The 27,934-nt window shown below is 48.6% G+C and overlaps 3 protein-coding genes across 5 annotated transcripts in view; 2 read left to right on the top strand and 1 right to left on the bottom strand.

Annotated features, from left to right (window-relative positions):
- Nucleotides 1-2,367: 2,367 nt before the first annotated feature.
- On the bottom strand, nt 2,368-5,238 carry rhov (ras homolog family member V). The gene is made up of 3 exons (XM_067242147.1): nt 4,936-5,238; nt 4,781-4,839; nt 2,368-4,194 (listed from the first exon to the last, which is right to left on the bottom strand). Exons 1-3 carry the CDS (start codon nt 5,138-5,140, stop codon nt 3,748-3,750), a joined length of 711 nt encoding a protein of 236 aa, XP_067098248.1. The 5' UTR covers nt 5,141-5,238; the 3' UTR covers nt 2,368-3,747.
- Nucleotides 5,239-5,667: 429 nt separating this feature from the next.
- On the top strand, nt 5,668-11,318 carry vps18 (VPS18 core subunit of CORVET and HOPS complexes). Its single transcript, XM_067242322.1, has 9 exons — nt 5,668-6,050; nt 6,232-6,373; nt 6,565-6,656; nt 6,992-7,242; nt 7,551-7,904; nt 8,021-9,283; nt 9,506-9,715; nt 10,024-10,260; nt 10,417-11,318. The coding sequence occupies exons 1-9, from the start codon at nt 5,948-5,950 to the stop codon at nt 10,711-10,713; spliced, it is 2,949 nt and encodes a 982-aa protein (XP_067098423.1). The 5' UTR covers nt 5,668-5,947; the 3' UTR covers nt 10,714-11,318.
- A 728-nt stretch (nt 11,319-12,046) lies between these two features.
- Nucleotides 12,047-27,934, top strand: part of ino80 (INO80 complex ATPase subunit) — a 29,157-nt gene continuing 13,269 nt past the window's right edge. For all 3 annotated transcript variants that reach the window (XM_067241246.1, XM_067241245.1, XM_067241247.1), the window contains exons 1-27: nt 12,047-12,105; nt 13,407-13,473; nt 13,611-13,801; nt 14,141-14,298; nt 14,467-14,534; nt 14,659-14,805; nt 15,010-15,130; nt 15,249-15,442; nt 15,530-15,583; nt 15,703-15,906; nt 16,079-16,274; nt 16,835-16,902; nt 16,985-17,188; nt 17,537-17,617; nt 18,267-18,362; nt 19,726-19,785; nt 19,961-20,103; nt 20,656-20,740; nt 20,860-20,977; nt 21,192-21,277; nt 21,552-21,719; nt 21,860-21,999; nt 22,131-22,198; nt 22,544-22,637; nt 22,938-23,145; nt 24,722-24,862; nt 25,414-25,639. In XM_067241246.1, the coding sequence (XP_067097347.1) occupies nt 13,653-13,801; nt 14,141-14,298; nt 14,467-14,534; nt 14,659-14,805; nt 15,010-15,130; nt 15,249-15,442; nt 15,530-15,583; nt 15,703-15,906; nt 16,079-16,274; nt 16,835-16,902; nt 16,985-17,188; nt 17,537-17,617; nt 18,267-18,362; nt 19,726-19,785; nt 19,961-20,103; nt 20,656-20,740; nt 20,860-20,977; nt 21,192-21,277; nt 21,552-21,719; nt 21,860-21,999; nt 22,131-22,198; nt 22,544-22,637; nt 22,938-23,145; nt 24,722-24,862; nt 25,414-25,639 (3,277 nt within the window). In that variant the 5' untranslated portion in view covers nt 12,047-12,105; nt 13,407-13,473; nt 13,611-13,652. The remainder of the gene's footprint in view (nt 12,106-13,406; nt 13,474-13,610; nt 13,802-14,140; nt 14,299-14,466; nt 14,535-14,658; nt 14,806-15,009; nt 15,131-15,248; nt 15,443-15,529; nt 15,584-15,702; nt 15,907-16,078; nt 16,275-16,834; nt 16,903-16,984; nt 17,189-17,536; nt 17,618-18,266; nt 18,363-19,725; nt 19,786-19,960; nt 20,104-20,655; nt 20,741-20,859; nt 20,978-21,191; nt 21,278-21,551; nt 21,720-21,859; nt 22,000-22,130; nt 22,199-22,543; nt 22,638-22,937; nt 23,146-24,721; nt 24,863-25,413; nt 25,640-27,934) is intronic.

Raw genomic sequence — 27,934 nt, 5'->3', positions numbered from 1 at the left:
GACAGCCTCTGGGATACTTCCCATAGACTTCTCCAAATACATGAAACTGGCAGTTTATTCCCATGGAAGTGATTAGCAGTTTCTAACCTGCCAGTATAGTGGAAAAGATTGATATGTTTCTTAGCATCTGATTAACATGTCTGATGCTGAACTGTGAGAACAGATTTCTCTCAATCTACATAGAAGTAGATTATTGATTTGTAAGAACCCATTCAAACAATGCATTTTCAATAAAAACGGTTTCAAAATCAATTGGCCATTTTGGCCAGTGTATTCATGGAATGTTAATGAAAAAGTACTGCAAGGTCAAGTTTGTCCTCACTGCTACCATCAAGAAATTCCACCATATTCTCTCACAGCTATGGAACGTCCTGAGGTGACTGTTTATCTTATCACATCATTCCGGTTCTTTCTGTATAATTTTACTTTAGTGGTTATTCTAGACTGGGATGAAACCTGTGGCTTTAAAGATGACAAAATTGTTATGATTAAGACTTGAATTCCAAGCTATCTTTTCATATTGAAAGATAAACTCACCACCAAATCAACACAAACACAAATCATCCACAATCCAGCCTGTTTCCCACACACCGTACAACCTGTACAAAAACTGTGCATGTCTGTGTGTGTATTTGTGTGTGAAGGTGATGTCACCAACCGATTCTAGGTTCCCTCAGCATGTAACTGTCAAAATTGATACCTTCACAGGCAGAAGCCAATTGGTTCCTGTTGTCTGTGTGAAGACCTGTTTGAGCACCTGATGTAAGCATGTCACTGGCACCGGCAGGGACGGACGTTAATTTGAGCGAAACTGAGACGGACTGAAAGTGGCACGGTGCCAGAAGGACAAGCGAGCTGCTGTGAGCAAAGGAGCGATGGGAAAGACGGGCCCTGCTTGTGGGAGAGGAACAAAGGGATGACTAACTGTGGGTGAGAGAGGAGGAGAGAGGAGGAACACCTCATCCATGGGAACGTAAAACCTGTCCTGTGACTCCGAGTCCATTGCTCAATCGGTGCGTGTGCGCGCGTGAGTGCGGTGGATCGAGACTAGCGAGAAAAGAAAGTGCTAACTTGACATTTTAGCCTGTCGTGTCTGTTGGTGTTTGAGTGTGTGTGTCTTGTTTGGTCAAGTTCCTGCTTGTGTATACCTGTGGGACCCAGGGTTGAGAACCTTGGAGGGAAGATAACCTTTGGCCCGACCATTGCCTGACCTACCTTTCCAGCTCCATGTGTCTCTAGGACATCCTCCGCTTTCAGACAAAGACATAAACAAAAACCCAGACACAGAGGCAAACAGAACTCTTCTTTTTAATAAATAAAACTATTCTGTCAAACAGAATCCCACAGACCAAAGTTGGATCCTTCGGAAGTTTAAGAAGTTCAGATGTCACTGTGACTGCGGTCCACATATGGCCTGAGTTCAGCATGGGTTCTCCTGTGACGGCGGTGTAGTGTGACCGTGTCATGTTTACATTTAGTCATTTAGCAGACGCTCTTATCCAGAGCCCCCCCCCCCCCCCCCCCCTCCCGAGGCAAGTAGGGTGAAGTGCCTTGCCCAAGGACACAACGTCATTTACAAGGCCGGGAATGAAACCGGGAATCAAACAGATGTTCTTTAATTTCTCTCTACTGCTGCTTCCTGGGTCATCATCAGTTATGGATAGGGCAGGGTCTGCTTTTCCCACGAATATTGCATCTTCCAACAAAAACTATGACACATGTATACTCCTTGTGCAACATGGATGGTACGCAAAGAGAAACAGCACAGATTACAGGTGTGAGTTCAGGTGAGTGAGGCTGAATGAGTGGCTCTGTGCCGAGTGTGTGACTCACTCACAATCCCTCGCTTTCCCCATCTGCAGATTAGTTGTCGGTGACACTGAACTGATCGTCCAGTCCCGTCATGCAGCGATGACATGCACTGCTTCCACATCAGTCATGTTGTCTTTTGAAAGAACAACATGTTGTTAATTGGGCAAGTAGTAGGAGATATGTGAACTTGCAATATGCCTGGAAAAACTGATGGTTCCTGGACTTTGACCATTGAAATACTGGTAGAATAAAGCACTTCTGATCCTTGATCTTCTGTACTTTCTATATGCACCGTTTGTACGTTGCTTTGGATAAAAGTGTCTAAAATGTAAATGCTGTTGCCATACATTTGGACAAGAGATTTACTCAGGTCAGGAACCCAGAGTTGAAAGCGTTTAGCCTCCCTGTGGAGAATTATGCTAATTACCAAGAATCTTCCAATTTATCTACCCTCCAGACAGACATGTGTATTAGCTCCCAAGAAGTGTAAATATACACTCTTCTACAGATAGATTCACTCCACTATTCAGACAAATTAGACAAGAGTTTTTTGTTGTTTGTTTTTTTACATTTATTTGAATGCATTTATTTTCATTACTTTCATTCCAACAAAGTGTGGGCTGAGCATGAGATTTTAAAATTGATTGGCAACAATTTCACACACAACAAATGTATTGTTCAAGGATTACTGCAACAAAATGAGATTATCATTTTATCATCACAATGCACAAAGAAAATGTTGACTTTCCATTAACTGTTTCAAGAAAACAGAATAGATTCGACATATACAGCATTCACTTCTACAAGAAGCATAACAAGCTTTAGCCTGCGTGTGCCAGTCCTCCATAACATGATCCGGACAGTCTGGCCGAAACAACCCAACTGACAGAAACAGAGAGTAGCATAGACGTTAACGGTGAACGTTTACTCTCAAGCAGAGGTCCCCACATGACGTACACGGTGTGGCCTGGCGAGCAGCAGTTTAACCCGGAGACAAAGCAGGGAGTTGATCATTCATAAACAGTGGCTCTGGTGCAGGGGGGTTTTCATTCACTACAGAGACAGGTAGGGACCGCATTCAGCTAGGGGCTGTTTCAGCCCTCCCATAGTGCTCACCTTTACACATGGAGATGACCAGGAGACAAAGGAGTCCCAGACAGAGAGTAGTCACCTTGGTCGGGGCTACAGGGAGTACACTAGTTAGCAAACAGTTTACCCGGGTCACCATGTGCAAAATACCAAGAAAGGGGAATGCTTTCTTCTCCTTTTAGTCAATCACTCCCCGCTTCTCCTTCATGGTCAAACAGACATTTAAGGAGAACCTTGTGTTTTCAAAAATGCTGGTTGTGGAACGGTGTTGATATTGTCAACTGATTGAATCAACCCCTAGTAAACAATATAGTGTCGTGGGTAAGCACTGGTTCACGTACAGGTCAAAAGGTGACACCCTGGCACTGCACTGTCAGCTGGGATGTGAATGGCTTTGGGGAGCTAGGCAGCGCTGAACACAATAGTGACTCATCTGAGCCTTCTCTTAGCCCACTCCCTGTCCCTGATACACACAGCAGTCAGAACGCAGTAGGCAGTGTCCCAGCTAATGCAAATTCACTACATTTACATGGCTACTCCTGACAGGATGTTCCTTCCTGTCATCGTGGCTAGCCATGCACAGCCTTCCCAGCGTTGAGACGCTTGCTGTTCCTGACATGATCATATCAGAAATAGAAATTAGACATGCATGTGTGTCACACTTGGATGTAATCAACTTGGCTTCATCTTTGAGATCAACCAAGACCAGAAACCAGACACACTGGTTCAGCATCACTGCATCCACCACCTTAATAACACCAAAATAAGTCTTTATCAATAGTCTCTGTAGATTAATAAATAATAATAGCTTTGTTCCATGACCCATAGGGTTGATGATCAGTGAGTTCAGATAAAGCAGAAGAACTTCTTCCAGCTGCATCTGGAGAAGGCCTTGGTGCGTCTGTCCGACAGGCTCCTCTTCTTCCCCTTCCTGGTCTTGTGTTTAATACCCGCAAAGATGGCCGCATCAAATGCCTCCTTCAGGTTCTTCTGAGTCAGAGAGGAACACTCCACGTAGTCCGCGGCCCTGATCTTGTCTGCCATGCTCCGCGCCCGGGAGCTGAGTACAGGCTTGACCTTGCAGCGGTCCAGGTTGATGAGCACGTTGACGTCGAGCAGGAGGTCCGACTGGGTGCCGACCAGGATGATGGGCGAGGAGCGGTTACAGGCCCTGATCTCGGGGATCCATTTCTTGGTGACGTTGTGGAACGATGTGGGGTTGACGACGCTGAAACACAGGATGAAGACGTCTATCTGGGAGTAGGAGAGCGAGCGGAAGCTGTCGAATTCTTCCTGGAATGGCAAAAGATAGAAAGGTCAGGTTAAGTGTGTTTCTTAAATGTTCCTGTCTGGGGATTGAAAAAGTGTTCTCTTATTCAGAAAACACATAAAGGCAGTGTGGGAGGAATCAATGGTTGCTGTGAGAAACATGAATGACTGTTCCTTGACTCTCTGACCACTGAAATACTGTGGAACTATGCACTTCTGATCTTTGATCTTCTGTACTTTCTATGCAGTTTTTGTCGGTCCCTTTAGATTCAAGCATCTGCTAAATTAATTAAATGACTAACGTAAATGTGACATGAAGGTTGTCACATAAAGGCTATTGAGAACATTCCAAGGTTCATCCGCTTGACCTAAAGCTGTGAGCAGTACTAAGTGTGTGACTGTGTATCACATTTGGAAAGATTAAAATCCACAGTAGGTTTCGATGTTTGAAACTTGGAGTTGGCTATGTGCCATTAGCCTACAGGAGAATAAAAAAAACCGAACAAAACAATAAGGCACATTGTGACAGAATCAAGACGCTACCTGTTACAACGTTAAGAAAAAAAGACAAATTAACACACATATTCACGGATTTTCTGCATAAATTTACCTGGCCGGCTGTGTCGAGCAACTGAACTTTTACAGGGGCTCCTTCAACTTGTACCTGACCTGTTTGAGAAATTGATTTAGAATTAGTACACGCATGCAACAATGGCATTTCCTTTTCCAACTCATTTAATAGTATGTTTCTTTAAGCGTTCGTACCTGAAAATACGTCAAAACCTGTCTGTTTATATTCCGTGGGATATCCATTTGTTGTATAGCTAACAATCATACTTGTCTTTCCTACAGCTCCATCGCCGACCAGCATACAGCTGATCGCCGCTGGCTCCAGTTCGTCCGCTGCAGTCAGCCCACAAGCGGACGGGACTCGAGGTTCTTCATAAAAATAATCCATTTGAGGTGGCATGTCCAACTTTCAAAGTTAACGTTTAATTAACATAAGAGCCAAGAATGTAATCGGTATCGTGCCTCACGAAGTTTTTGGATAATGTATACTCCGGTGGTTCAGCTTCTGTGATCTGACCGGTGATGCCATCTGGTTTTGGACGACTTTCCACTCTAACAGGTTATGATTTGCATAGCCACTCCCACCGCAAGTAAAACGTGTGAAGGAGGACCCAGTGAAGCTCTGGTTTAGTTGTTTATCTACTACATAGTGTCCTTCTGACGGAAAGGGAAAGAGAAAATCCTTCAAATGTAATCGTCGCTACGTATGCTATGATTTACAACATAACGTATTATCAATTAATTTAGCTGTCATTAGAAGGGGTTACAAGCGGTGGGAATAATATTCCAGGTCCAGTGCATTGAACTATTTAAATTCGTAAATTGGACAACCTGCCCCCCCAAGTGGCAAAATGTGAAACTTCTGTGTTGTTTTTAGTCACGTGAAAATCGTGCATCACCTGACCTTCTGTGATCGGAAGCTGACGATGAATTGGCGCATTTGTTTGCGCTATACAACTGATAAAAGCATAGACATTTCTGTCGGTTATTTTAAGACACGTTTTTGAACGTTTAAAAAAAATGAATGGGACGAACTATATTGGGCCCTTAAGTCTGCTTTCTTGGGAAGTTATCTAGCTAGTTCTAGCTAGCTAGTTGGCTCGTGCTGTTGCCTTTGAGTTGACGACTGTCATGGTATACTTCGATTTGTAGTTTTAGCTATTTGTGTCGGCTTGTGTCTTTATCAGTCAAACTTAGAAGTGGTGTTATGGCTTCTATACTTGATGAGTATGAGGACTCTCAAAATGTCAGGCATCCAGTGCAACAACACAGCCGTCTGTCAGCTGCCAACATCGGGATACCTCACTCGGGTAAGCAGGGCTTGATCAGCCAGCTAGTTGGGGCCTTTTGATAGCAATTTACGGAAATGTTGTCATCGCTCATCGATAATATCATCATGTGTGTCCGTGGAGTGAGTGGGATTTGATCATTGCCTTGATACTAGTCTGTTGCGGTGATCCTTACATTATCCCCCACGTTTCACCCACCCAGGTTTTGTGAATGTGAGACTGGAGGAAGAGAAGCCCATCTTCAACAAGCAGAGGATCGATTTCACACCTCCTGAGAAGATCAACCACTTTGCGGTGTGCAACAATCAGCTATGCATGAGCTTAGGGAAAGACACTCTTCTCAGGTTAGTAACTGTTTTCCTCAACACTTCTTTTGCAAGTTTGAGTTCAGATTGTATTTTGACATGATTGTGAAGTGACAGGATTAGTCTTAATCGAAATCAATCATTCAAAATGATCAGCCAGTGCTATTCATAGGAGTGGCTCCATTGAGATGTCTGTTGAAATGAATGAATGTAAATTTCTCGTGTTACAGGATAGATCTTGGGAAACCAGATCAACCCAATCAGATTGAGCTGGGGAGGAAAGATGACAGTCGAGTGCACAGACTCTTTCTTGACCCCACAGGTGAGAATGGCTGAAACGTTTACCTCTCACAGGTTACACACAGACAGGCATACATGTTTTAATGGCCCAAATGATGAATGATGTGTTATTTAATTCTATCAAACTATGCTCTAGTAGTGCTAATATATGTATCTGTAATGGATGGTTTTCTAAGGGGGGTTCATTGAGTCCCTTTCCTATTGTATTTCCCATTAAATGCTTGTAGTGCTTTATTCTGTACAAATACTAAAATGAAAATACTAACTACCAGGTTAGAAAAACTCTCTAGTAACTCCTAGCTGTACTACATTGTCTTCTTAGATAGTAATCTCCCTTTTGTTACTATCTTCCTCCAGGGTCTCACCTGGTGATCTGCCTGAGCACCAGCGAGTGTCTGTACCTGAACAGAAACACCCAGAAGGTGCGCAGCCTGTCTCGCTGGCGAGGCCACCTGATTGAGAGCGTGGGCTGGAACAAACTCCTGGGCACTGAGACCAACACCGGGCCTGTCCTTGTGGGCACCAGCCAGGGCATCATCTTTGAGGCAGAGATCTCTGCCTCCGAGGGCAGTTTGTTCAACACCAACCCGGACCAGTACTTCAGACAGGTCAGGCGCGATGGGCACAGGGAAGCACACTGAACAGAAGCATGTGGTTTCACGTACAGTATGAGTGAAAGGAGAGTCAGTGAGTCAGGTGGCTGAGCGGTTAGGGAATCGAGCTAGTAATCTGAAGGTTGCCAGTTCGATTCCCGGCCGTGCAAAATGACGTTGTGTCCTTGGGCAAGGCACTTCATCCTACTTGCCTCGGGGGAATGTTCCTGTACTTACTGTAAGTCGCTCTGGATAAGAGCGTCTGCTAAATGACTAAATGTAATACAATTTTGTTATTGACGTGCTCTCCATCCTTTCAACAGGTGCACTCTCTGGAGGAGGATGGAAAGCCAGCACCAGTCTGTTGCCTGGAGGTGGAGAGGGGGCTGGAGAACAAGTATTTCATCATCGCCACCACGCGGAAACGTCTCTTCCAGTTTGTGGGCCGAGTGGCGGAGGGTTCAGAGCAGCAGGGATTCAGCTCCATCTTCACCCAGAACCAGGACCTCCTACCCAGCTTTCAGGAGTTCCCTTTCAACATGGGCTACAGTGAGATCACCTTCTACACCTCCAAGCTGCGCTCCAAGCCCAAGGCCTTTGCATGGATGATGGGTAATGGAGTTTTCTATGGACAGCTGGACTACGTGAGACCCGACTCTCTTTTCAGCGATGTGCAGGTATCTTTTGCATTTTTTTCAGCCTTCGATATTTGAGATTAGTGTTTATATTCTACATTTACAGTTTGTTGTAATATAACTCAGTTTCTCCTCACCTCCCTCTCTCATTGCTTTAGGTGTGGGAGTACACTCCAGACATAGACTTCAGCTTCAACAAGCCCATCTCCATCGTCCTGACCCAGTTCCACTTCCTGCTTCTCCTCCCCGACCGCATCAAGGCCATCTGCACCCTGAACGGACAGGCGGTGCACGAAGACGTGTTCCCGGATAAATTTGGCACCCTGAAGAAGATGATCAAGGACCCATCCGGAGGCCTGGTCTGGATCTACACAGAGAAGGCTGTGTTCCGCTACCACATCCAGAAGGAGGCCAGGGACGTGTGGCAGATGTACATGAGCACCAACAAGTTTGACCTGGCCAAGGAGTACTGCAGGGACAGGCCCGAGTGCATGGACATGGTGCTGGCCAAGGAGGCTGAGCACTGCTTCCAGAACAAGCGCTACCTGGAGAGCGCCAAGTGCTACGCGCTGACTCAGAACTATTTTGAGGAGATCGCGCTCAAGTTCATCGAGGCCAAGCAGGAAGAGGCCCTCAAGGAGTTCCTTTTGAAGAAGCTGAACAACCTCAAACAGAGCGAGAGGACCCAGATCACGCTGCTGGTCACCTGGCTGACCGAGCTCTACCTCAACAGCCTGGGTTTGTTGGACGCCAACGGAAAGAACGGCCTCTTCCAGGAGACTCAGGAGGAGTTCCGGCGCTTTCTTAGCAGCTCCAAACACAAGGAGTGTCTCTATAACAACCGCACCACCATCTACGACCTGCTGGCCAGCCACGGCAACGTGGACGACATGGTGTATTTCTCCGTCATCATGCAGGATTACGAGAGGGTGATTTCTCACCACTGCCAGCACGACAACTACAGCGCCGCCCTGGACGTCCTCTCCAAGCACTGCGACGAGAAGCTTTTCTATAAGTTCTCCCCTGTCCTCATGCAGCACATCCCCAAAAAGGTGGTGGATGCGTGGATACAGATGGGGAACCGCCTGGAACCCAAGAGACTGATCCCAGCCCTGGTGAACTACAGCCAGATGGGCAGCACCCAGCAGATCAACGAGACCATCCGCTACATGGAGTTCTGTGTGTACCAGCTGACTGTGACGGAGGAGGCCATCCACAACTACCTCCTCTCTCTGTATGCCAAGTACAAGCCCGACTCCCTGCTGTGGTACCTGGAGCAAGCTGGCACGCACGCCTCGGACATCCACTACGACCTGAAGTACGCCCTCAGGTTGTGCTCGGAGCACGGCTACAGTCAGGCCTGCGTGCTCGTGTACAAGATCATGGAGCTCTATGAGGAGGCTGTGGACCTGGCTTTACAAGTAGGTAGCATGTTGTGTTAAAAGTATTGTGCGGAAACTCCTCTAGGGGATGAATAAAGTATCTATCAATTCATCTGATCCATCTGATCTGGGTATCCAAATGACAGGAATTGTCATCATTTTAGGTCAATTGTTCTAAGTCGTTTCTAGGTGTAGGGCTCCCAGATCAGAGTATTAAAGTGCATGTCTTCTCTCGTCACCTGTGCTCTCGCACAAACCCAGGTGGACGTGGACCTGGCCAAGTCGTGTGCGGACCTGCCCGAGGATGACGAGGAGCTGAGGAAGAAGCTGTGGCTGAAGATCGCTCGTCACGTCGTGCAGGAGGAGAAGGACGTGAAGAAGGCCATGAACTGCCTGTCAAGCTGCAACCTGCTCAAGATCGAGGACATCCTGCCTTTCTTCCCGGACTTTGTCACAATCGATCACTTCAAGGTCAGAACTCGTCTGTTAAGTCTTAGAAACCACTATTGATACAAGAGTCTTTCTGAGGTACTTTAGGCTAGTTATTTTTCATTAGTTGTTTCCTTGAACTGGTCATATTAGCAGTGGTTGATCTTAAGAGAGAATTCCCAGTGGTCCTTGAAAGCCATGATGTTTTCTCTCCCATCCATCCATCCCTCTTCTCAAATCAAAAAAAAATAGCCCTTTTCACACGCAAGCATGTCACAGAGGGCTTCACATACACCCATAGAACTGCCCCTCAACCAACCTAAACCCTCAACCCTCTCCTCCCATGTCAGGAGGCCATCTGCAGCTCTCTGGAGGAGTACAACCAGCACATTGATGAGCTGAAGCAGGAGATGGAGGAGGCGACGGAGAGCGCCAAGCGTATTCGCGAGGACATCCAGGAGATGAGGAACAAGTACGGCGTGGTGGAGTCACAGGAGAAGTGTGCTGCCTGCGACTTCCCCCTGCTCAACCGGCCCTTCTACCTGTTCCTGTGTGGACACATGTTCCACTACGACTGCCTCTTTCAGGTAACAGAGCGTGGCGTGTAGTCCTGGCCACTATACAGTTGTTTACCAAACAACTTTGTACGCTCTCTATCCATCTGTCTATAGGTCTATTGTCCTCGATTTGTTTATCTGTATATTTCTCCTAGTAATGAACGTCTCTTAACCTCCTGTAACCAGGAGGTTATCCCTCACCTGTCGGCCTACAAGCACGGCCGTCTAGAGGAGCTGCAGAAGAAGCTGGCTGCTGCCACCCAGACCTCCAAGTCCCGCCACAGACTCGCCCCGAAGGAGGAGGGCGACTCGGCCAGCCTGGGGAAGGCCAGTGCAAACGTCAGCCGAGAGCAGATCAAGTCGGACATCGATGACATCATCGCTTGCGAGTGCGCGTACTGTGGAGAGCTCATGATCAAGTCCATTGACAAGCCGTTCATCGACCCTCTGAAGTTTGAGGAGGAGAGGAGCAGCTGGCTTTGAATGGAAGTGTTCAGTGGTTTGTGAGAGGGACCTGTCGCTTTGAAATCATCGTTTCCATTATGAGTCAAGCTGGGTGGCCTCTCTCATTTATCCATCTTGCCAGGTCTTAAAATGGCATGCGTTTATGTAATTTCAACAGAAAATGTTGGTATATATAAAAGAGCTTGAACTTGCAGATTGGAGGCCTTGCCAAAAAACACTGAGAAAACTGTTTCTGAGCAGTTTGCATTGGCGGTACTGTTGGGCAGGGGGTCAACTCTTACTGTTGATGGGATATTGAATTACACGAGAGTTGAAGTAGGTTATTTGCTTATGCTGCAGATTGGAAAATGGCCGCAATCTCTTGTTGACTCGTATTCCAAATGTTAACCCAGATGTTTAAGGCCATGTAGGCCAATTCACTTACATGTTTCTGTGCTGCACTCGCTCTACTTGCAATCTGAAAATGCTGCATCTTTTTTTTTATCCCTAATGCTCTCATTTATTAAAATTAGTAGATGGGCTTCAAATGTTTTGAATTAAATTGAATACATTATCATATTTCCTGCTAATTGTTTTTCTGTTTTCAAATCAGTCAATGTCAACATGGTTGTCTTGTACATATACTAACTTAAATAAAAAATAATCTCAAACTTGTTTGGTATTATATGTAAAATGTATGATTGATTTGCTTGTGTCCTCAAAGGAACTATTACAACAAAAAAAAGTTTGAATGCATTTGACAGCTGTAATTTACCCTAAAAGGACGTAATGAGTCTAATCTAAAAGTAAAATCTAAAAAGCAATAAAAAGAATCACATTTCTAATGAGCGTCATGTAACTTATGCTGCGTAAATTGTAAGACGTGACCAAAATACATCTGATTTATACAATATTTCTACAGAGATTCTAAGCAGCAAATCATATATATACAAATCCCATGACCATTTTTATGACCTCGCGATATTTGTTATAACGGTTTCCTTTGGTATGACGTAACATACAGCTCGGGAAACTTCGTGATGAACAGACTATACCAACAGAATTCGGATAGCGAACTGTGATATGGACTAAATATGTCCAAATGTGACAAAAAAGCACATCTGTACCCAGAGTATAGCATACTAATGAATATATACAAATTCTGGAGCCATCCAACAGGGAAAGTTGCGGTGACACTCCGATAGACTATCGAAGCTCTTTCTACATGTGATTAGTATGCCTGCTCCTTGCTCTATCCTCGCCATGGCGCCGTGTCCCTGCTCTCTCAGTTACAGAAAGTGGCCGCCTCTCTGTTGCTGTCGACCCAAAGCTCACAGACTCACTCGTTGCTTAGAACCGCCATTTTGGAGTGAGAGAACTGAGAGTCGGCAGCAGCAACGAGAGAGCGTAAAAGGGGGACACGGGGCCAAGGTGAGAAAGTGTTAAGAAGTAATATGGTGAAGGAGCAGTAGGGAAAGATGGCCGGTAGGGAGAAAGAATTAGAACGTAGGGGATCGGAGTACTGGGGCTGCGGTGACTCCCCTCGTGCCTGTTCAAGGGTACGAGAGGTTCGGGATACATTCTAGGCCTTTCTGCAGCAGCCAGAATAGCAATTACTAATAATGTATTTTATTGCTACAATAACAGTCCTTTGTCCTGAGGAGGTGGTCTTAAAGAGACAGACCCCATTTAAATAATTGAAATAGTCAGGACTTATACCTACTTGCAACATTTATGATTTGCATGGACTTAATCAAAGGTTGGCAGCTAGCTAGCTATAACAAAGCAAAGGAGGCTCGTTTCATGTGAAAATTGGCATAGTTCCTGGTGTTTGGCCAGCTAAGTTAGTCTTGCGTTGCAAAACCATTCACCAGCCAATGTGTATTGTAACTAGCTAGCTATGTTGCTTGCGAACGGGATTGCCAGCTACTACTAGCTGCATACCTTGACCCTAGCTCATTCGTTAGCTAGCTAGCAAGCTAACACTATTCATGTTATGCGTTAGCGGGCAAGCTAGCTAGCTGCTGCTGGTCTTCCGATGTCACCCGCTCGACTGTGAGTCACTAGCTTGGGTGTTGTATTTCACTACGGGTAGTTAACATTAAACTAATTAGAGCTACACTACCAATATCTATAGGTATTTAGCGGAATAGGTGAAGGGGCAAAATAATTTTGAAAGACGGTTATTTGTCATAATAATAGACATATTAATAGTTTACTGTTTCACAGGTGGCAAACCGTTAACACTTGCTGTAAAGTTGAATTGGTCAGGCTATTACCCAGGGACATTTGATCAATAAAGTACATCACTAAACATTTGCAAATATCATTTCAGTCTTACGTTAATTTGAAATGAAACAATTAATTATGAAAAACACACAAAAAACAACATGCTTGCACTGTATTTCACCTACATAAATGTCGATAATGGCCAGGTAATTCTGCAGCAAAACAGTGTTATTTAGAAAGCTGCACTTAATTTACATATTCTGCAGTCGAGCAAGGTTTGCAGTAGTTTACTAATCTACTAATGTGTCTTTATGCTATCTATTGGGTCAACTACAAGGTTCTTTCACCTTTTGAGTTTAGGGCAAGGTCCTTAATAGACCCAACTCAGTGTTAACAAATAGACAAAGTCATGAATAGACAGTAAATAGATCTACTTTAGTTCATGTCCAATGATCAGTATCTGTCTTCAATTGAATTGACTTGACACACTATCTGTTCTCTAGGTCTTTCCATTATTGGGACTGTGTGTGAGAGTTGGAAGGAAGGTTAATGGTATCCCATACTCAAAAGGTAGGTCTTCATAAAAAAATAATCAGGTTTGGTCAAGGCTTGACAAAAAGAGTGCCTATCCCTACATACATAAAACGTTTAAAATAAAATCTTTAAGTCTCCCATTTAATCCCCTCTCACTGTCTGTCTCATCTCAGTGAGTGTACCTGCCCTGCTGGGTGGAGGTATCTCTGGCCAGCATGGCGTCTGGGCAGGGGGACGTGCTGGCTGGGGCCGCGGGTGGCTCTGGGCTGGCCAAACCCCTGCACCTCCAGCACCTGGAGAGGTCCCTGAGGCTAGACGGCTTTCTGCGCCAGACCGCCTCCATCTTCAACAGAGACCTGACCAGGTAGGGAGGCTATGGATTCCTCAGGCATTGGGATGTACTGTGTTCGTTTAGAAGACACTTTTACCCTCTTACCTTCTTGATCTGCAGTTAAATGTTCTACACTGAGCTACACCCAGAAAGGAAGACTGGTGTCATACTTTAGAGCAGATTCACAATCACAGTGATAGACTGATGTTTGCAACATGTCATTTTTGTGCCGTTGCCTTGGCTACACTAAACAGAATGAAGGTTTTAGAGCCCTTGATGTCCCCTAGGTGCCTATTCTGGGCACATTTCATAAGCCAGAAATAGATGGCTGGTTATGTCTATGGGCTTAGGGTGCATTTTTGTCATTTGTAGTGATGACAGCGATGAAAGCGACGGAGCCTTGGGGGAGGGTCCTTCTCTGAGGACAACCAATCCTCAGACCCCCCTGGCAGTGAAGGAAGAGTCATGTGACACAGAGGAGGGGCTGACTGAGGGCAACCCTCTGAATGGTGCGCTGCTTCAAGGCAAAGGTAGGCCAAATAAAGGCAGAATTTAAGTGAAGAATGAAACGTCATCCACTCTCATCTATGGATGCTACACGTGACTGTGTTTAGTCATGTCTCACTGGCACAAGGCACTTAACAGTTCCTGGGCTTTTTGGGGTTTGTTTACCTGCTTCCTATCTGTTGTGTCCACAGAACAAAAGACGGATAAAACCAGCCTTTACAACTTCTCCAAGCTCAAGAAGAGTAGGAAGTGGCTCAAGGTATCAATATCTGTAGGCCTATCTAACACATCCGATTCTGTACCTCATCTACGGTCCTTAATCTTGCCTCCTGTTCTTGCCTCTGCTTCCTTCTGTCCACACCCTCTGCTTCTCTCCTGTGTAGAGTATCCTCCTGAGCGATGACACCACAGATTCAGACACAGACTCTGACGACTCGGACTTCTGTCTGTCTCGAGAGGAGCTGCAGGACATGCTGCGTCTGCACCGCTTCACCAGGCAGCACCAGAGCAAGTTCCACTCAGACCGCGAGGTACGCACGCACGCACGCACACGCGCGCACACACACACACACAGTAATAACAAAACTAATGAATCTAATGACAGATTGTTGTTTTGTGAGAAAGTCCTGGAGTTGCCTCACAGCAAACCTCTCTGAAACCTGCTCGTCTCAGTGTGTATGACTCAACTTGAAACTTCTGTGTGTGTGTGTGTGTGTGTGTGTGTGACTAACCAGCTTCAACAGTACCAGTACTACAGCACGGGCCTCCTCTCCACCCATGACCCCTTCTATGAGCAGCAGCGTCACCTGCTGGTGCCCAAGAAGAAAAAGATCAAAGACGAGAAGAAGTTCAAGGGTACGTCTGAGCCAACCGGCGCTCCGCTTTGACTTCTGTCGTTTAGAATCATGTCATTCGCTGCTGGATTAGAATTCATCGAGATATCAATCAGGACTGTAACGTTTCCTCGTTTCAGCCAAACTGAAGAAGGTGAAGAAGAAGAGGAAACGAGGGGAGGGGGAGTTCTCAGGCGAGGGGCGGACGTACTTCGCCAAATTCTCCCACGACGCCTCTCTGCCCATGGTGAAGAAGAAACACCTCACCGTCGAGCAGCTGAACGCTCGCCGACGCAAAGTGTGGCTCACTATCGCCAAGAAGGAGATCCCCAAGGTACGCTGGGGAACACCACTGTGGAACAACTCTGTGTTTTCAGTGCTTCATCACCTACTTCTGAAAATAATTCATCATGTCTTTCAGACCTTCAAACAGAAAACGTCTGCCAAGAACCTTGTCCTGACCAACGCCAAAAAGGTGAAGGGGAAATCAGATTTAGCGATGACTATTTTCAAATCTTCAGTCTAAGTAGAGCTCCAGTGTCTTCCTAGAGACTTAAGTGTGTGTGTGTGTGTGTGTTTGTTCTCGTGGTCCAGCTTGCTCACCAGTGCATGCGGGAGGTGCGCCGCGCCGCCATCCAGGCCCAGAAGAACTGCAAGGAGACGCTCCCCCGAGCCAGACGCCTCACCAAGGAGATGATGCTGTACTGGAAGAAGTACGAGAAGGTGGAGAAGGAGCACCGCAAGAGGGCAGAGAAGGAGGCTCTGGAACAACGCAAGCTGGACGAGGAGATGAGAGAGGTGGGGGCCGTTGATGTGACACGGTTGTTTAGTTGTCGTCGATGTCTAGGTTCTCCACAGCCAACGTCAGGCTTTAAATGGCACGGCTTGTGCTTTAATGAGCTGTGTTTTTCGTTACCAACGTACCAACATTCTGTCTCTCTGTCTCCCCCCTCATCCTCCATGCTCCCAGGCGAAGCGTCAGCAGCGCAAACTGAACTTCCTGATCACCCAGACGGAGCTGTATGCCCACTTCATGGGGGGCAAGGCCAGCGGAGGGGGGGAGGAGGGTCAGGAGGACATTCTGAGGAAGCTGGAGGACACCTCGGCCCAGCGGCAGATCGACATCGGGGGAGGGGTGATGGTTAACGTGGGACAGGAAGACTACGGTACCTACTACTGCAGCCCATATCATACCCTACTGCAGCCCATATCATACCACACTGCAGCCCATATCATACCACACTGCAGCCCATATCATACCACACTGCAGCCCATATCATACCACACTGCAGCCCATATCATACCACACTGCAGCCCATATCATACCACACTGCAGCCCATATCATACCACACTGCAGCCCATATCATACCCCACTGCAGCCCATATCATACCACACTGCAGCCCATATCATACCACACTGCAGCCCATATCATACCACACTGCAGCCCATATCATACCACACTGCAGCCCATATCATACCACACTGCAGCCCATATCATACCACACTGCAGCCCATATCATACCACACTGCAGCCCATATCATACCACACTGCAGCCCATATCATACCACACTGCAGCCCATATCATACCACACTGCAGCCCATATCATACCACACTGCACCCCACTTTTGTAGAGACCGTTTATGGCCAGTTGGAATTAAACCAGTGTTGTTTTCAGATATCGTTTTGGCGTAACAAGTGTGTGATTGTCTTTTCTCGTCACAGATAGTGATCACTACAAGTCCCAGGCCCTGAGGAATGCCAAAGAGGCCTACCAGATCCACCAGGCTAGGGTAAGTTCACATACACACACACACACACACATAGAACTCCCCTGGTCTAACTCCAGTTTCTCATCACGTTCGTCCCTCCTAGACTCGCCTGTTTGACGAGGAAGCGAGGGACAGTCGCTGCGCGTCCCAGCACGCTGCCTCAGGCTCGGGCTTCGGGGAGAGCTACAGCCTGGCCAACCCCTCCATCCAGGCCGGGGACGACATCCCCCAGCCCTCCATCTTCAACGGCAAGCTGAAGGGATACCAGCTCAAAGGCATGAACTGGCTGGCCAACCTTTATGAGCAGGTGAGCCTTACACGAGCACCCGTCAGACAAACCTCTCCTGTCTCCCGGTCTGCCTCGTAATATGGCATGTTGAATATTCACAACATTTACATTTAGTCATTTAGCAGACGCTCTTATCCAGAGCGACTTACAGTAAGTACAGGGACATTCCCCCTGAGGCAAGTAGGGTGAAGTGCCTTGCCCAAGGACACAACGTCAGCTGGCATGACCGGGAATCGAACTGGCAACCTTCGGATTACTAGCCCGATTCCCTCACCGCTCAGCCACCTGACTCCCCACAACGTCCATCATACTCTGTACACGTTCCCTGGTCCTGAGGCGGTGCTGGATAACTTGTGTTCTCTGCAGGGCATCAATGGGATCCTGGCGGATGAGATGGGGCTGGGGAAGACCGTCCAGAGCATCGCCCTGCTGGCCCACCTGGCAGAGGTAAGACCTCCCTGAGGCACAGCTGCAGGTCATGGTTAGATTGGTTTGTGAGAGAACTCAATTTTAAGATGATTCTAAGATACAGTGGTGGGTGATTCAGAGGTCTATCACCTCGCAGTTTAATGACCTCCGGAAAATGCTATTGTGTTGTGAGTTTTGTTGTGCTGGTGTCGAAAAATTGATTTTTCCATGCACCTGCATCCTATCCAGGCCCTTATGCAATGGCAGTGTTGAGAATGAGTCGGAAAACGATCAAGTGATTGTTCAGCACGGTCTCTGTGAAAGTTGAGACCCCAGCTGTCTGCTGGTCTCACCGGCCCCGTGGTGCTGACATGGAAACGTTTGCATTGTGGAGATTTTGTGATCCCCCGATTTTGAGGCAGACCCCACAGGAAGACATGTGTGCCTTACAGCTTAGCGTTTCCTGTTTTCAGTGGCGGCTCTCTCTAGGTGTCACACGCACAGACACGCACACACCTGACGTGGTGACTGTTTTCAATTGTTGATTTATCTATATCTCACACACGCACACACCTGACTTGGTTACTGTTTTCAGTGGTTGCCAACTCTATATCTCTCTCTCACACACACACGCGCACGTACACACACCTGACGTGGTGACTGATCCTGTGCTGTTGTCCCCCTGCAGAGAGACAACATCTGGGGTCCATTCCTCATCATCTCCCCGGCCTCCACGCTCAACAACTGGCACCAGGAATTCTCCCGCTTCGTGCCCAAATTCAAGGTGAGCCCAACCGGCCTGCCGCTGACACGACACTGCTGGCGGAAGCATCTTGGTTCCGGTGGGAAAACCATTCCTCATCCTCACTCCTCCCTCTGTCCTCGTCGCCTCTTCTCCTGAACTCCCCGCTCAGACGGGGCTCTGGGGTGGTGGGGGGGGAATGGCATGCAGGCTGGTAGTGGAGGGGGAGGGGGGGGGGGGACCATGTAGAGACATGGTTGCCCGACCATGTAGAGACAGAAATGGGAGTCAGGTGGCTGAGCGGTTAGGTAATCGGGCTAGTAATCTGAAGGTTGCCAGTTCGATTCCCGGCCGTGCTAAATGACGTTGTGTCCTTGGGCAAGGCACTTCACCCTACTTGCCTCGGGGGGAATGTCCCTGTACTTACTGTAAGTCGCTCTGGATAAGAGCGTCTGCTAAATGACTAAATGTAAATGACACGCCGTCGTGTAAATAAGATAAATAACATAAGGCCATTTAGTTTGTTTAATAAAAGAGCAAGCCATAGACCTGTTTTATAGGAATGGTAACCTTAAATGACTTATTTTGTGATCGGGCTCTATATATATATATATATATATATATATATATATATATATATATATATATATATATGGCTCCAGAACTATATATATATAAAATCAAAAAAACAAATATTGTAAAATATATATATATATATATATATTTTTTTTATCTATAAAAAAAGGGGCGCTCCGTAATATAATGGTAGGGGAAACACTGGAGAGCAGTCGAGAGGTGCAGACGTGCGTGTGTGGTTGAGCATGTCCTCCAGGGGGCAGTATTTGCCTGTCCTAGCAGGGTTAGACAGGCTGGGGATGGACGGAGACCTCAGGGTGAACATGTACGGTCTCACACAATCGGGTTGGATTCAAGGTAGACATACTTTAAGTTGTCGCATAACTCCACATACATACACTAGCGTCAATGCACCACTTAAACAGTAAATCAACTGTTCGGTGTGTTTCTCTAATGAGGTGTTAACGGAGCATATTTCACAAGCTGTAGATAAGGTCACAGTCCACTGGAAAAGACAGGCTGAAAAAGCCCAACCAATAACAACGGAACTGAACTCAATATTTGTGTTGAGTGACTTATTATATGGCACATTTTTCACATTACATTAAACATCAACATCTCGGTCAAAGTTTATATGTTTTCAGAGGAACAATGAATAGAGGATTTAAAGCTTGGTGGTTTGCTTTTGGAATCAGAATGTTTTAGATTATGTTGCAGTTACGTCGTTGTCATAGGGAACTATGGAATGTACAGGAGCCAGATAGTATTTTGTTGTTGTGACTCATCAGACACCAGACAGAGATTATTCACAACTTTGTTTGTCCCTAAGGTGTTGCCATATTGGGGGAACCCACATGACCGCAAAGTGATCAGAAAGTTCTGGAGCCAGGTAAGATGAGAATGTTGCCAGCAGTTCTGACGCCATGGGTCCTATCAAGTTAACAACTCAGGAAACTAGTCGTATCAGAAAATGCATCAGGCTTATTCTGACATATATATATCTTCTCTCTCTCTCCCCCTCTCGCTCTCTCCCTCTCTCTCTACATTTCCCTCTCCCCCTTCAGAAGACCCTGTACACGCAGAACGCTCCGTTCCATGTGGTGATCACCAGCTACCAGCTGGTGGTGCAGGACGTCAAATACTTCCAGCGGGTCAAGTGGCAGTACATGGTTCTGGACGAGGCCCAGGCCCTCAAGAGCAGCACCAGGTAACCCTCTGCCCCTGCCTGCCTCTGGGCCACACCACCATGCCCCTGCCTGCCTCTGGGCCACACCACCATGCCCCTGCCTGCCTCTGGGCCACACCACCATGCCCCTGCCTGCCTCTGGGCCACACCACCATGCCCCTGCCTGCCCCTGGGCCACACCACCATGCCCCTGCCTGCCCCTGGGCCACACCACCATGCCCCTGCCTGCCTCTGGGCCACACCACCATGCCCCTGCCTGCCTCTGGGCCACACCACCATGCCCCTGCCTGCCTCTGGGCCACACCACCATGCCCCTGCCTGCCCCTGGGCCACACCACCATGCCCCTGCCTGCCCCTGGGCCACACCACCATGCCCCTGCCTGCCCCTGGGCCACACCACCATGCCCCTGCCTGCCCCTGGGCCACACCACCATGCCCCTGCCTGCCTCTGGGCCACACCACCATGCCCCTGCCTGCCCCTGGGCCACACCACCATGCCCCTGCCTGCCCCTGGGCCACACCACCATGGCTGGTCATGACGAATGTTAACGCTGTGTGTGTGTGTGTCGGCAGCGTGCGCTGGAAAATCCTGCTCCAGTTCCAGTGTAGAAACAGACTGCTGCTGACCGGCACACCCATCCAGAACACCATGGCTGAGGTGAGGGGAGTGTGTGAGTGTGTTTGTGTGTGTGTGTGTGTGTGTGTGTGTGTGTGTGAGAGAGTGTGTGTTCATGTGTGTGTGGTGCAGACGTGCTGACATGTTGGTGTTTCCCTCAGCTGTGGGCTCTGCTCCACTTTATCATGCCCACGCTGTTCGACTCCCACGACGAGTTCAACGAGTGGTTCTCCAAGGACATCGAGAGCCACGCCGAGAACAAGGGAGCCATCGACGAGAGTGAGTTGAGCTCTGAGACGGAGCACTGCCTCCAGGTGGTAGAGTGATTCCAGCTCTGAGACTAACATGTCAGGATCCACTGGGCCCTGTCGGCCCCTCCTGTCGGCCTCTCTGCTCCCTCAGGTTTACATCTCTGGGTGTCTGTGGATCGTGTGTATTCACTCCTACTCCAGTAGACTGACTCACTGTGTGTGTGTGTGTGTGTGCGCTCCAGACCAGCTCTCCCGTTTGCACATGATCCTGAAGCCCTTCATGCTGAGGAGGATCAAGAAGGACGTGGAGAATGAGCTGTCAGACAAGGTAGTGTCCCACTCCGCCGCACACACACACACACAGACATACACCCATCAATCTCTTCATCCAGCTCATGGCAGAGGAAACACCCAAATAAGCCCATGAGTGATGGTAGTGCTGCAAGAGAGCCCATGACAGATGTTTGATTCAGTGCTCTCACGCACGCACAACTCGTCTCTAAACTCTCTTTACCCGCCTCTCCCTCCCTCTTTCCCTGCCTTTGCCTGCCTGCCACTCCCTCTCTTCCTCTCTTTACCCCCCCTCCCCTCCCTCCCTCCAGATTGAGATCCTGACCTACTGCCAGCTGACGTGCAGACAGAGGCTGCTGTACCGAGCTCTGAGGAGCAAGATCTCCATCGAGGACCTGCTGCAGTCCTCCACAGGCACGGCCCAGCAGGCCCACAACACCACCTCCTCCCTCATGAACCTGGTCATGCAGTTCAGGAAGGTGGGTCAGGGGGGCCCTGGTCAGCCTTGAGTCAAGGCAGGCTCTTTAGTCTCAGTAGTCACGTGTGTTTGTTTTTAGCTGAGCTTCAACTGTGTCGAGGAAAATGGATGCCTTGTTTACGTGTGTGTGTGCTCCTTCAGGTGTGTAACCACCCAGACCTGTTTGAGCGTCAGGAGACTCGCTCGCCCTTCCACATGGCCCTGAGGCCCTTCATCATCTCCAAGTTCCTGTTTCGCCAAGGCCTCCTGCACGCACACCCGCACACCCTGGCCCGGAACAAGTACGCACACGCACCACACACGCACACGCCACACACACACGCACCACACACACACAGCACACACACGTATTGTCGGGAGGTGTACAGTCCTGTAACCCCAAGTCCTCTCTGTGTCTCTGTCTCTCCTCCAGACTGCTCCAAGCCCTGCTGTCTCCCTTCTCTCCTCACCACATCCAGCAGTCTCTCTTCCACCAGAAAGGTGAGAGGCTCAGTCTTACTAACGCCTAACACCTCGACATCTTCACCGGAGGTTCTAGACCTGGCCTGGCCGTGGTAGTTACGCAGGGTACCTCTCTTTACAATGCTTCACAGTGCTTACTGTGGCACTGATGGACACTGTCTTCTTTGATCGCTGAAATACATTTTGCTGTGAAAGCGTATTGTTTGGCGCCCGTGGTGTTGTTAAACATGTGTGATAAACTCAAATTAAGTGAACGGATGTGTTGGGCGGCCGCAAAAATATTTGAGCTATGCAAGTGGGCTGCAAAGTGGAAAAGGTCAGGAAAGGCTGCTTTAGTCATCCCTCCCTCCCTCGCTCCTCCAGGGGCTCACGAGGGAAGCTGTTTCTCCTTCCTGCGCTTCATCGACGTGTCTCCTGCAGAGATGTCTAACGTCATGCTGCAAGGAACTCTGGTCAGGTGGGTCTTCTGTCCTCTATCAACACGGTTATTTTGGCTCATTGGAACCAGTGACTTGACTTCTCTCCTAAACCAGTGGTCTGTGTGTATAGCCCACTGTCCTGTATGGTCTAGATGTTTTCCTGCTCCAACAGGGAAACATCTAAACCATACAGGACAGTGGCACCTTGAGGACCAGGATTGAAGACCACCACGCTAAACCAATGCATTACTTCGAAATCAGTGACGGACATGTTGTGTTTGACAGTGTGAGAGATGCTTCATTTCCTGTATGTCTTCCACCACCTCTCCCACTTCCAGGTGGCTGGCTCTCTTTCTGTCCTTGAAGGCAGCATACCGGCTCCACCAGCAACGCCTGTGGGGCCTGGAGGAGGAGGAGGAGGGAAGGAGAGAGGCAGGAGGAGGGAGCGAGGAGCCAAGGACTCAGGGTCTGTCTCGAAGAGGTCTCATACTGTGGCTGGATCGACCCACGGCCTACCCCAACACGCACACCAGCCCTGTGCTGCAGGTGAGACTGTGTGTGTGTGTGTGTGTGTGTCAGAAACCGGAGATGTTTCAGAGAGAAAATGCTGACTGAGGTGAAACACTATCCTTCTGCTCCAGCGAAGCTCTGAGCGGCCCACACATCACGTTGTCCTCCCCAGGCATCCCTCTCCTCTAGGATCTGGGCTCGCTTATCTATACAGTCTGGTCCAGGCAGGCCTATGGCAGAGCATGTCTGGACCTGAGCCTACAGTCCTTCTCCCAGGCTCCCTAGTCTCTCACCTTCTGTCCTGCAGACTCCCCCTCCTGCCTTCATCATCCACCACTTCCACAGGTCCCTCCAACTCATCCCCAGGCTTCTTCCTGTCTCTCCTCTGCGTCTCTCTAAGGTTCCTCCCTCCTGGAGGGTGCTGGGGGGGAGGGGGGGGGTGTAAGGAGAGAGACACAGTTACTGGATGTACGCTGTGACCTCATTCTGAAACACCCAAATTAAGTCAGGATCTATTTTTAATCCGAGTTTGCACATTTTTCCATGACACTTTGACAAGTTTGGTGAAAGTCTTACTTCTTCCAGTCCCGTCATGATTTCCTGGCCCCCGTCTTGACTAAGTGGGTGTCAACGTGGGTACTTAATCATGTGGGTAGTTGGTCCCTTTTGTAGTCAAAGAGCCCAGACACTCCGACTCCCAGACTCCCTCTCTGATTTCCAGCACTTCCTGGTCCTCACCCATCTGGCATTGGGACCGTCTGAGTCTGTCTTTATAGACACTCTGGCTCCTAACACACCTCATCTAGTCCTAGCTAGTCTAGCCGACTAGCCAGTAATATACCCTGACCAAGGCTGTAGGCTCTGACCTCTGAGCTGTACCCTGCCAGAGGCCTGGACTCCTGGCAGACCTCACCCTCTCTGATGTCATCACTGTGGGGTGTGGAGTGCTCTGGTCTCGGATAGCGTCATGAGAAGTACGGTTTCTGGAGACGTTGATTGATTGGCTGTAAGGAGCTCTCAGGCCCAGCCATGGGGAGGTGGGCGTGGAGGTGGCGGGTTGGTTGGATGCGGTTTGTTGCTCTACCATAAGATGGTGCTGTGAATCCGTCAGTGAAATTACTAACCCTAACCGTTCAAAAAAATAATTCAACTTTCTTTCCCCAAACTTTTTTCCAAAACGTTTTTTCAACCTTTCGAAACCCTTGCAAAAATATGTTTTCAACCTTTAGAAACTTTTTTTCGAAACTTTTTTTCCACACAGTGAAAGGAGAGGGGAAAGGAGAACAGAGAAGCCTAAAACAGTAGAGTAAAGTAGAGCAGAGTACAGTAGAGTTTAGTACAGTCCTCATCAAATACTTATCAATGATGCAAACTTATTATTTTTCAATGATCATTTTTTTTAACCCCTTTTAAAACTTTTGGGTGAAAATATTTTTCAAACCTTTCTAAACTTTTGGGGAATAGTTAACACAAATTTACAGTTTGGGACGGTTAATTTTGCACTTTGGGACGGTACAGGGACAGTGAGGAAAAAAGTTAGTTGCGAGCCCTGCACATATGCAAGTACTCACTAACTGACAAAAATGTGTGTGTGTGCTTGTGCCTCTGTCAGGACCTGGTGTTCACCCGTCACAAGCCTGGTGTGGTGGGCCACACGGACGTGCTGGTCCAGGGCAGACGTCCATCCACCTCCTCTCTCCGGCCCTGCCAGGCCACACAGCCTCCCAAGTTCCTCTTGGCTGCCGTACCCAGGGTAAGACGTCTCTGTGTGTGTGACAGCCTAAACGAGACTTAATCATGGCCCCAGTTCAGAGGGACGTATGTGTCTTACTCTAAAGCAGGGTAAGACGTCTCTGTGTGTGTGACAGCCTAAACGAGACTGGGTGTGTGTCGGTGGGGGGTCATGGAGACGTGCAACAAGCAGGGCTCCTCTGTACAACGTGTTGCACTGAACGTGTGTGTGTGTGTGTGTGTGTGTGTGTGTGTGTGTGAGGACCCCCTGCTGTGGCTTCCAGCTGCACACTAAACAAACACTTGCTTCTAAAGAAAAGGACCCTCTGCTCTGTTTGTCCTCCACTGGGCCCTGTATTTATTTACCTTTCATCTTTGCACACACATGCGCACACTCAGATCCTGCTCATTCATTTATCACAACAGCAAGGACAGAACTAAGTTTCTAGTCTTCATAATGTTCCCTGTCCTCCCCCTCTTCACGCTGTCCGTCCTGCACCGGGGACAGACGACAAAGCACTTCCCACACAGTCCAGCCATCCTCACATCCCTCCTCTCTGATTGGCTTCACAGGTGACGGCCGTTCCCATGGACCGTTACTGCGACGACCGAAGTGCCGAGTATGATTGGCGGATGGTGCGCGGAGGCGGGAGTGTCGCCGCCAAGCAGTGTTTCCTGTACGGGTCGCCTGATCTCGCTGCTGATTGGTCCACAAGGGCCAACTCCTTCTTCGCACAGTCCCCGGGGGGCACGATGGCCCTGTACCCTCGTCACGGCTGGTCCTACATCAGGATACCTGGTGAGGAGCCATGGCTTTGTCTTTGTTTAAATGGGCTCCCTTTTACGGGGACAGTTCAGATTTTGGGGTGAACTGTCCCTTTATATACTCTTCTAAGTGTTGTGCCTGCGTTTCTCTCTGAGTGTTGAGACAGCTGGGTGTTTTAGCCTGGGAGTGCAGTGTGTATATGCCCTCCAGACCCTGTGGCCCTGTGTGTCAGCCTCAGGACTGTTGAGCCAGCCCTGGCCCCAGCCCTGGCCCCAGCCCTGGCCCCAGCCCTGGCCCTGGCCCCAGCCCTGGCCCCAGCCCCGAGCAAGCAGGGTGGGAGGCAGGAGCAGCAGGCTTGAGCTCGTGGGAGAATCCCCACAGGGCACCTCCTGGGGTCATGTACTGCAGAGCAGGCTCATCACTCTCCTCTGGCCCTGCCAGTGTGTCCCAGCTCAACTCCTCCAGACACTGTGACACACACACACCAACAGGAACACACACACACACACACACATTAATGAAAATTGGCTTTCAGTGTGTGTGTGTGTGTGTGTTTTAGTGTCTAGATACTCCTTATCACAAAACCCATTAGTTGTGGCTGTGGGGGTCAGACAGATTGGACAGTGTGCTGAGGGTTTGCCAGAGAGCAGATGAGTGATGCCCTGTGAGGGTTACAGCCTTACAAAGACCACGTTTCCCTTCTCACAGCCCTCCAAACCTTTCCACAGACACCCCTGCTCTTTCTGATGACATGTCACTTCTTAGTTTTTTCCTGACAAAAGAAAAAAACACTAATTTGTTTGCTGAATGTATATCTACTGTATGAGGCAGTTTATTGGTGTGTGTGTGTACTCTAGTGGCGTTGATGTGAGAAGCCAGACGTGTGTGTGTGTGTGTGAGAAGCGTCTGGGAGCCCTTGTGAAGTTCTTCAGGGGCAGGACAAAGTGAGGAAGTTTGACTATTGGTCATTGTTCCAGTGCTGAGTTAGGTAACACTAATAGACTGGTGTTTGTGTGTGTTTGTGTGTGTGTGTGTGGTTTCACCCCATTCATGGAGTGGCGTTGTGTTCTGACCAGCTAAGGCCTCTCTGGCTCACCTTGCTTAAAGGCTTATATATGCTTCTGCATTTTTCGAAAAACGGACACATGGGAACGCCCTCTTCTCCGAGGAACGCCCTCTACGAGCTCTCAGTCAGCGCTCGGAGAGCCCCGGAGAGCTCGACGTGCACCTCCTGAATTTTCTAACTATCCGTCGTGAGCGACGGAGAGCTACGGAGACCCCCGTATTACTAGTAGTACTAACCCCCTGTGATTGGTCAGTATTAAGAATCGCTTGCGTCAGGGGCGGGGGCGGGGTTGCCGGGATAAACAGGACGAACAGAATCCTTTGACCGCCATTGCTGTAAGTTTTCACAATTCATATTTCAGCTAAACAGTACATGTAAATCAGCATCTGAATTAAAATGTGACGAGAAATGGGCAGTGTAGTTGCTGAAAATGTGCGTATTTTATTGATGAAACGGCTAATTTGTAAATTTGCTCCGACTTCTCGATAACCTAGGTAAATAAACACTCCACGACGATTTACAAAAAACCGTTGCGCCACCTACTCTTCTGGCGTTGAATTGTTTTCAGCACCCACAGCCTACGGAGAACCATAAACGCAGTCTATCCGTCCGTATCCGTGCGTATTCGTGCGCCCGCCCATCCGTAAACGGAGACGCAGAAGAATATTGCGGCCTTTAGTCTCTGTCTCTGACGACAATCCCTTATAACAGCTGACCTAGATCCAGCATCCCCCCCCCCCTCCCGATCCTCACCTCCACCATGACGGCGTAAACCACAGATCTGAAGCCAGAGTCTAGGGGACAACCTGGGATCTAGTCCTTCTCCCACTTTCTCAGCGCGATCGGAAGGAAGTGGGCCAGCGGAGGGCCGACGCCACCACGGTATTGTTGTTGTATACAGGGAGTCAGGTGGTTGAGTGGTGAGGGAGTCGGGCTAGTAATCCGAAGGTTGCCAGTTCGATTCCCGGTCATGCCAACTGACGTTGTGTCCTTGGGCAAGGCACTTCACCCTACTTTCCTCGGGGGAATGTCCCTGTACTTACTGTAAGTCGCTCTGGATAAGAGTGTCTGCTAAATGACTAAATGTAAATGTATTGTTGCCACATCAAGGCCCAGCGACATGGCCATGACGCTGGGCTTTCCCACCCCCCCCCTGTGGGCCCAGAGCCCCAGACCTCCAGAACAAATGGCCGCTGCTGAATGCTGTTTGTTTGAGCTGCGTGAGGAGGGCTACTGCCCACCAGTAATCAGGCCAGCCATCT

Source organism: Osmerus mordax, chromosome 8 (assembly GCF_038355195.1).
Source record: "Osmerus mordax isolate fOsmMor3 chromosome 8, fOsmMor3.pri, whole genome shotgun sequence".
NCBI classification, from domain to species: Eukaryota; Metazoa; Chordata; class Actinopteri; order Osmeriformes; family Osmeridae; genus Osmerus; species Osmerus mordax.
Note: the sequence above shows the minus strand (reverse complement) of the source record. Positions and strands in the feature narration are given on the sequence as shown.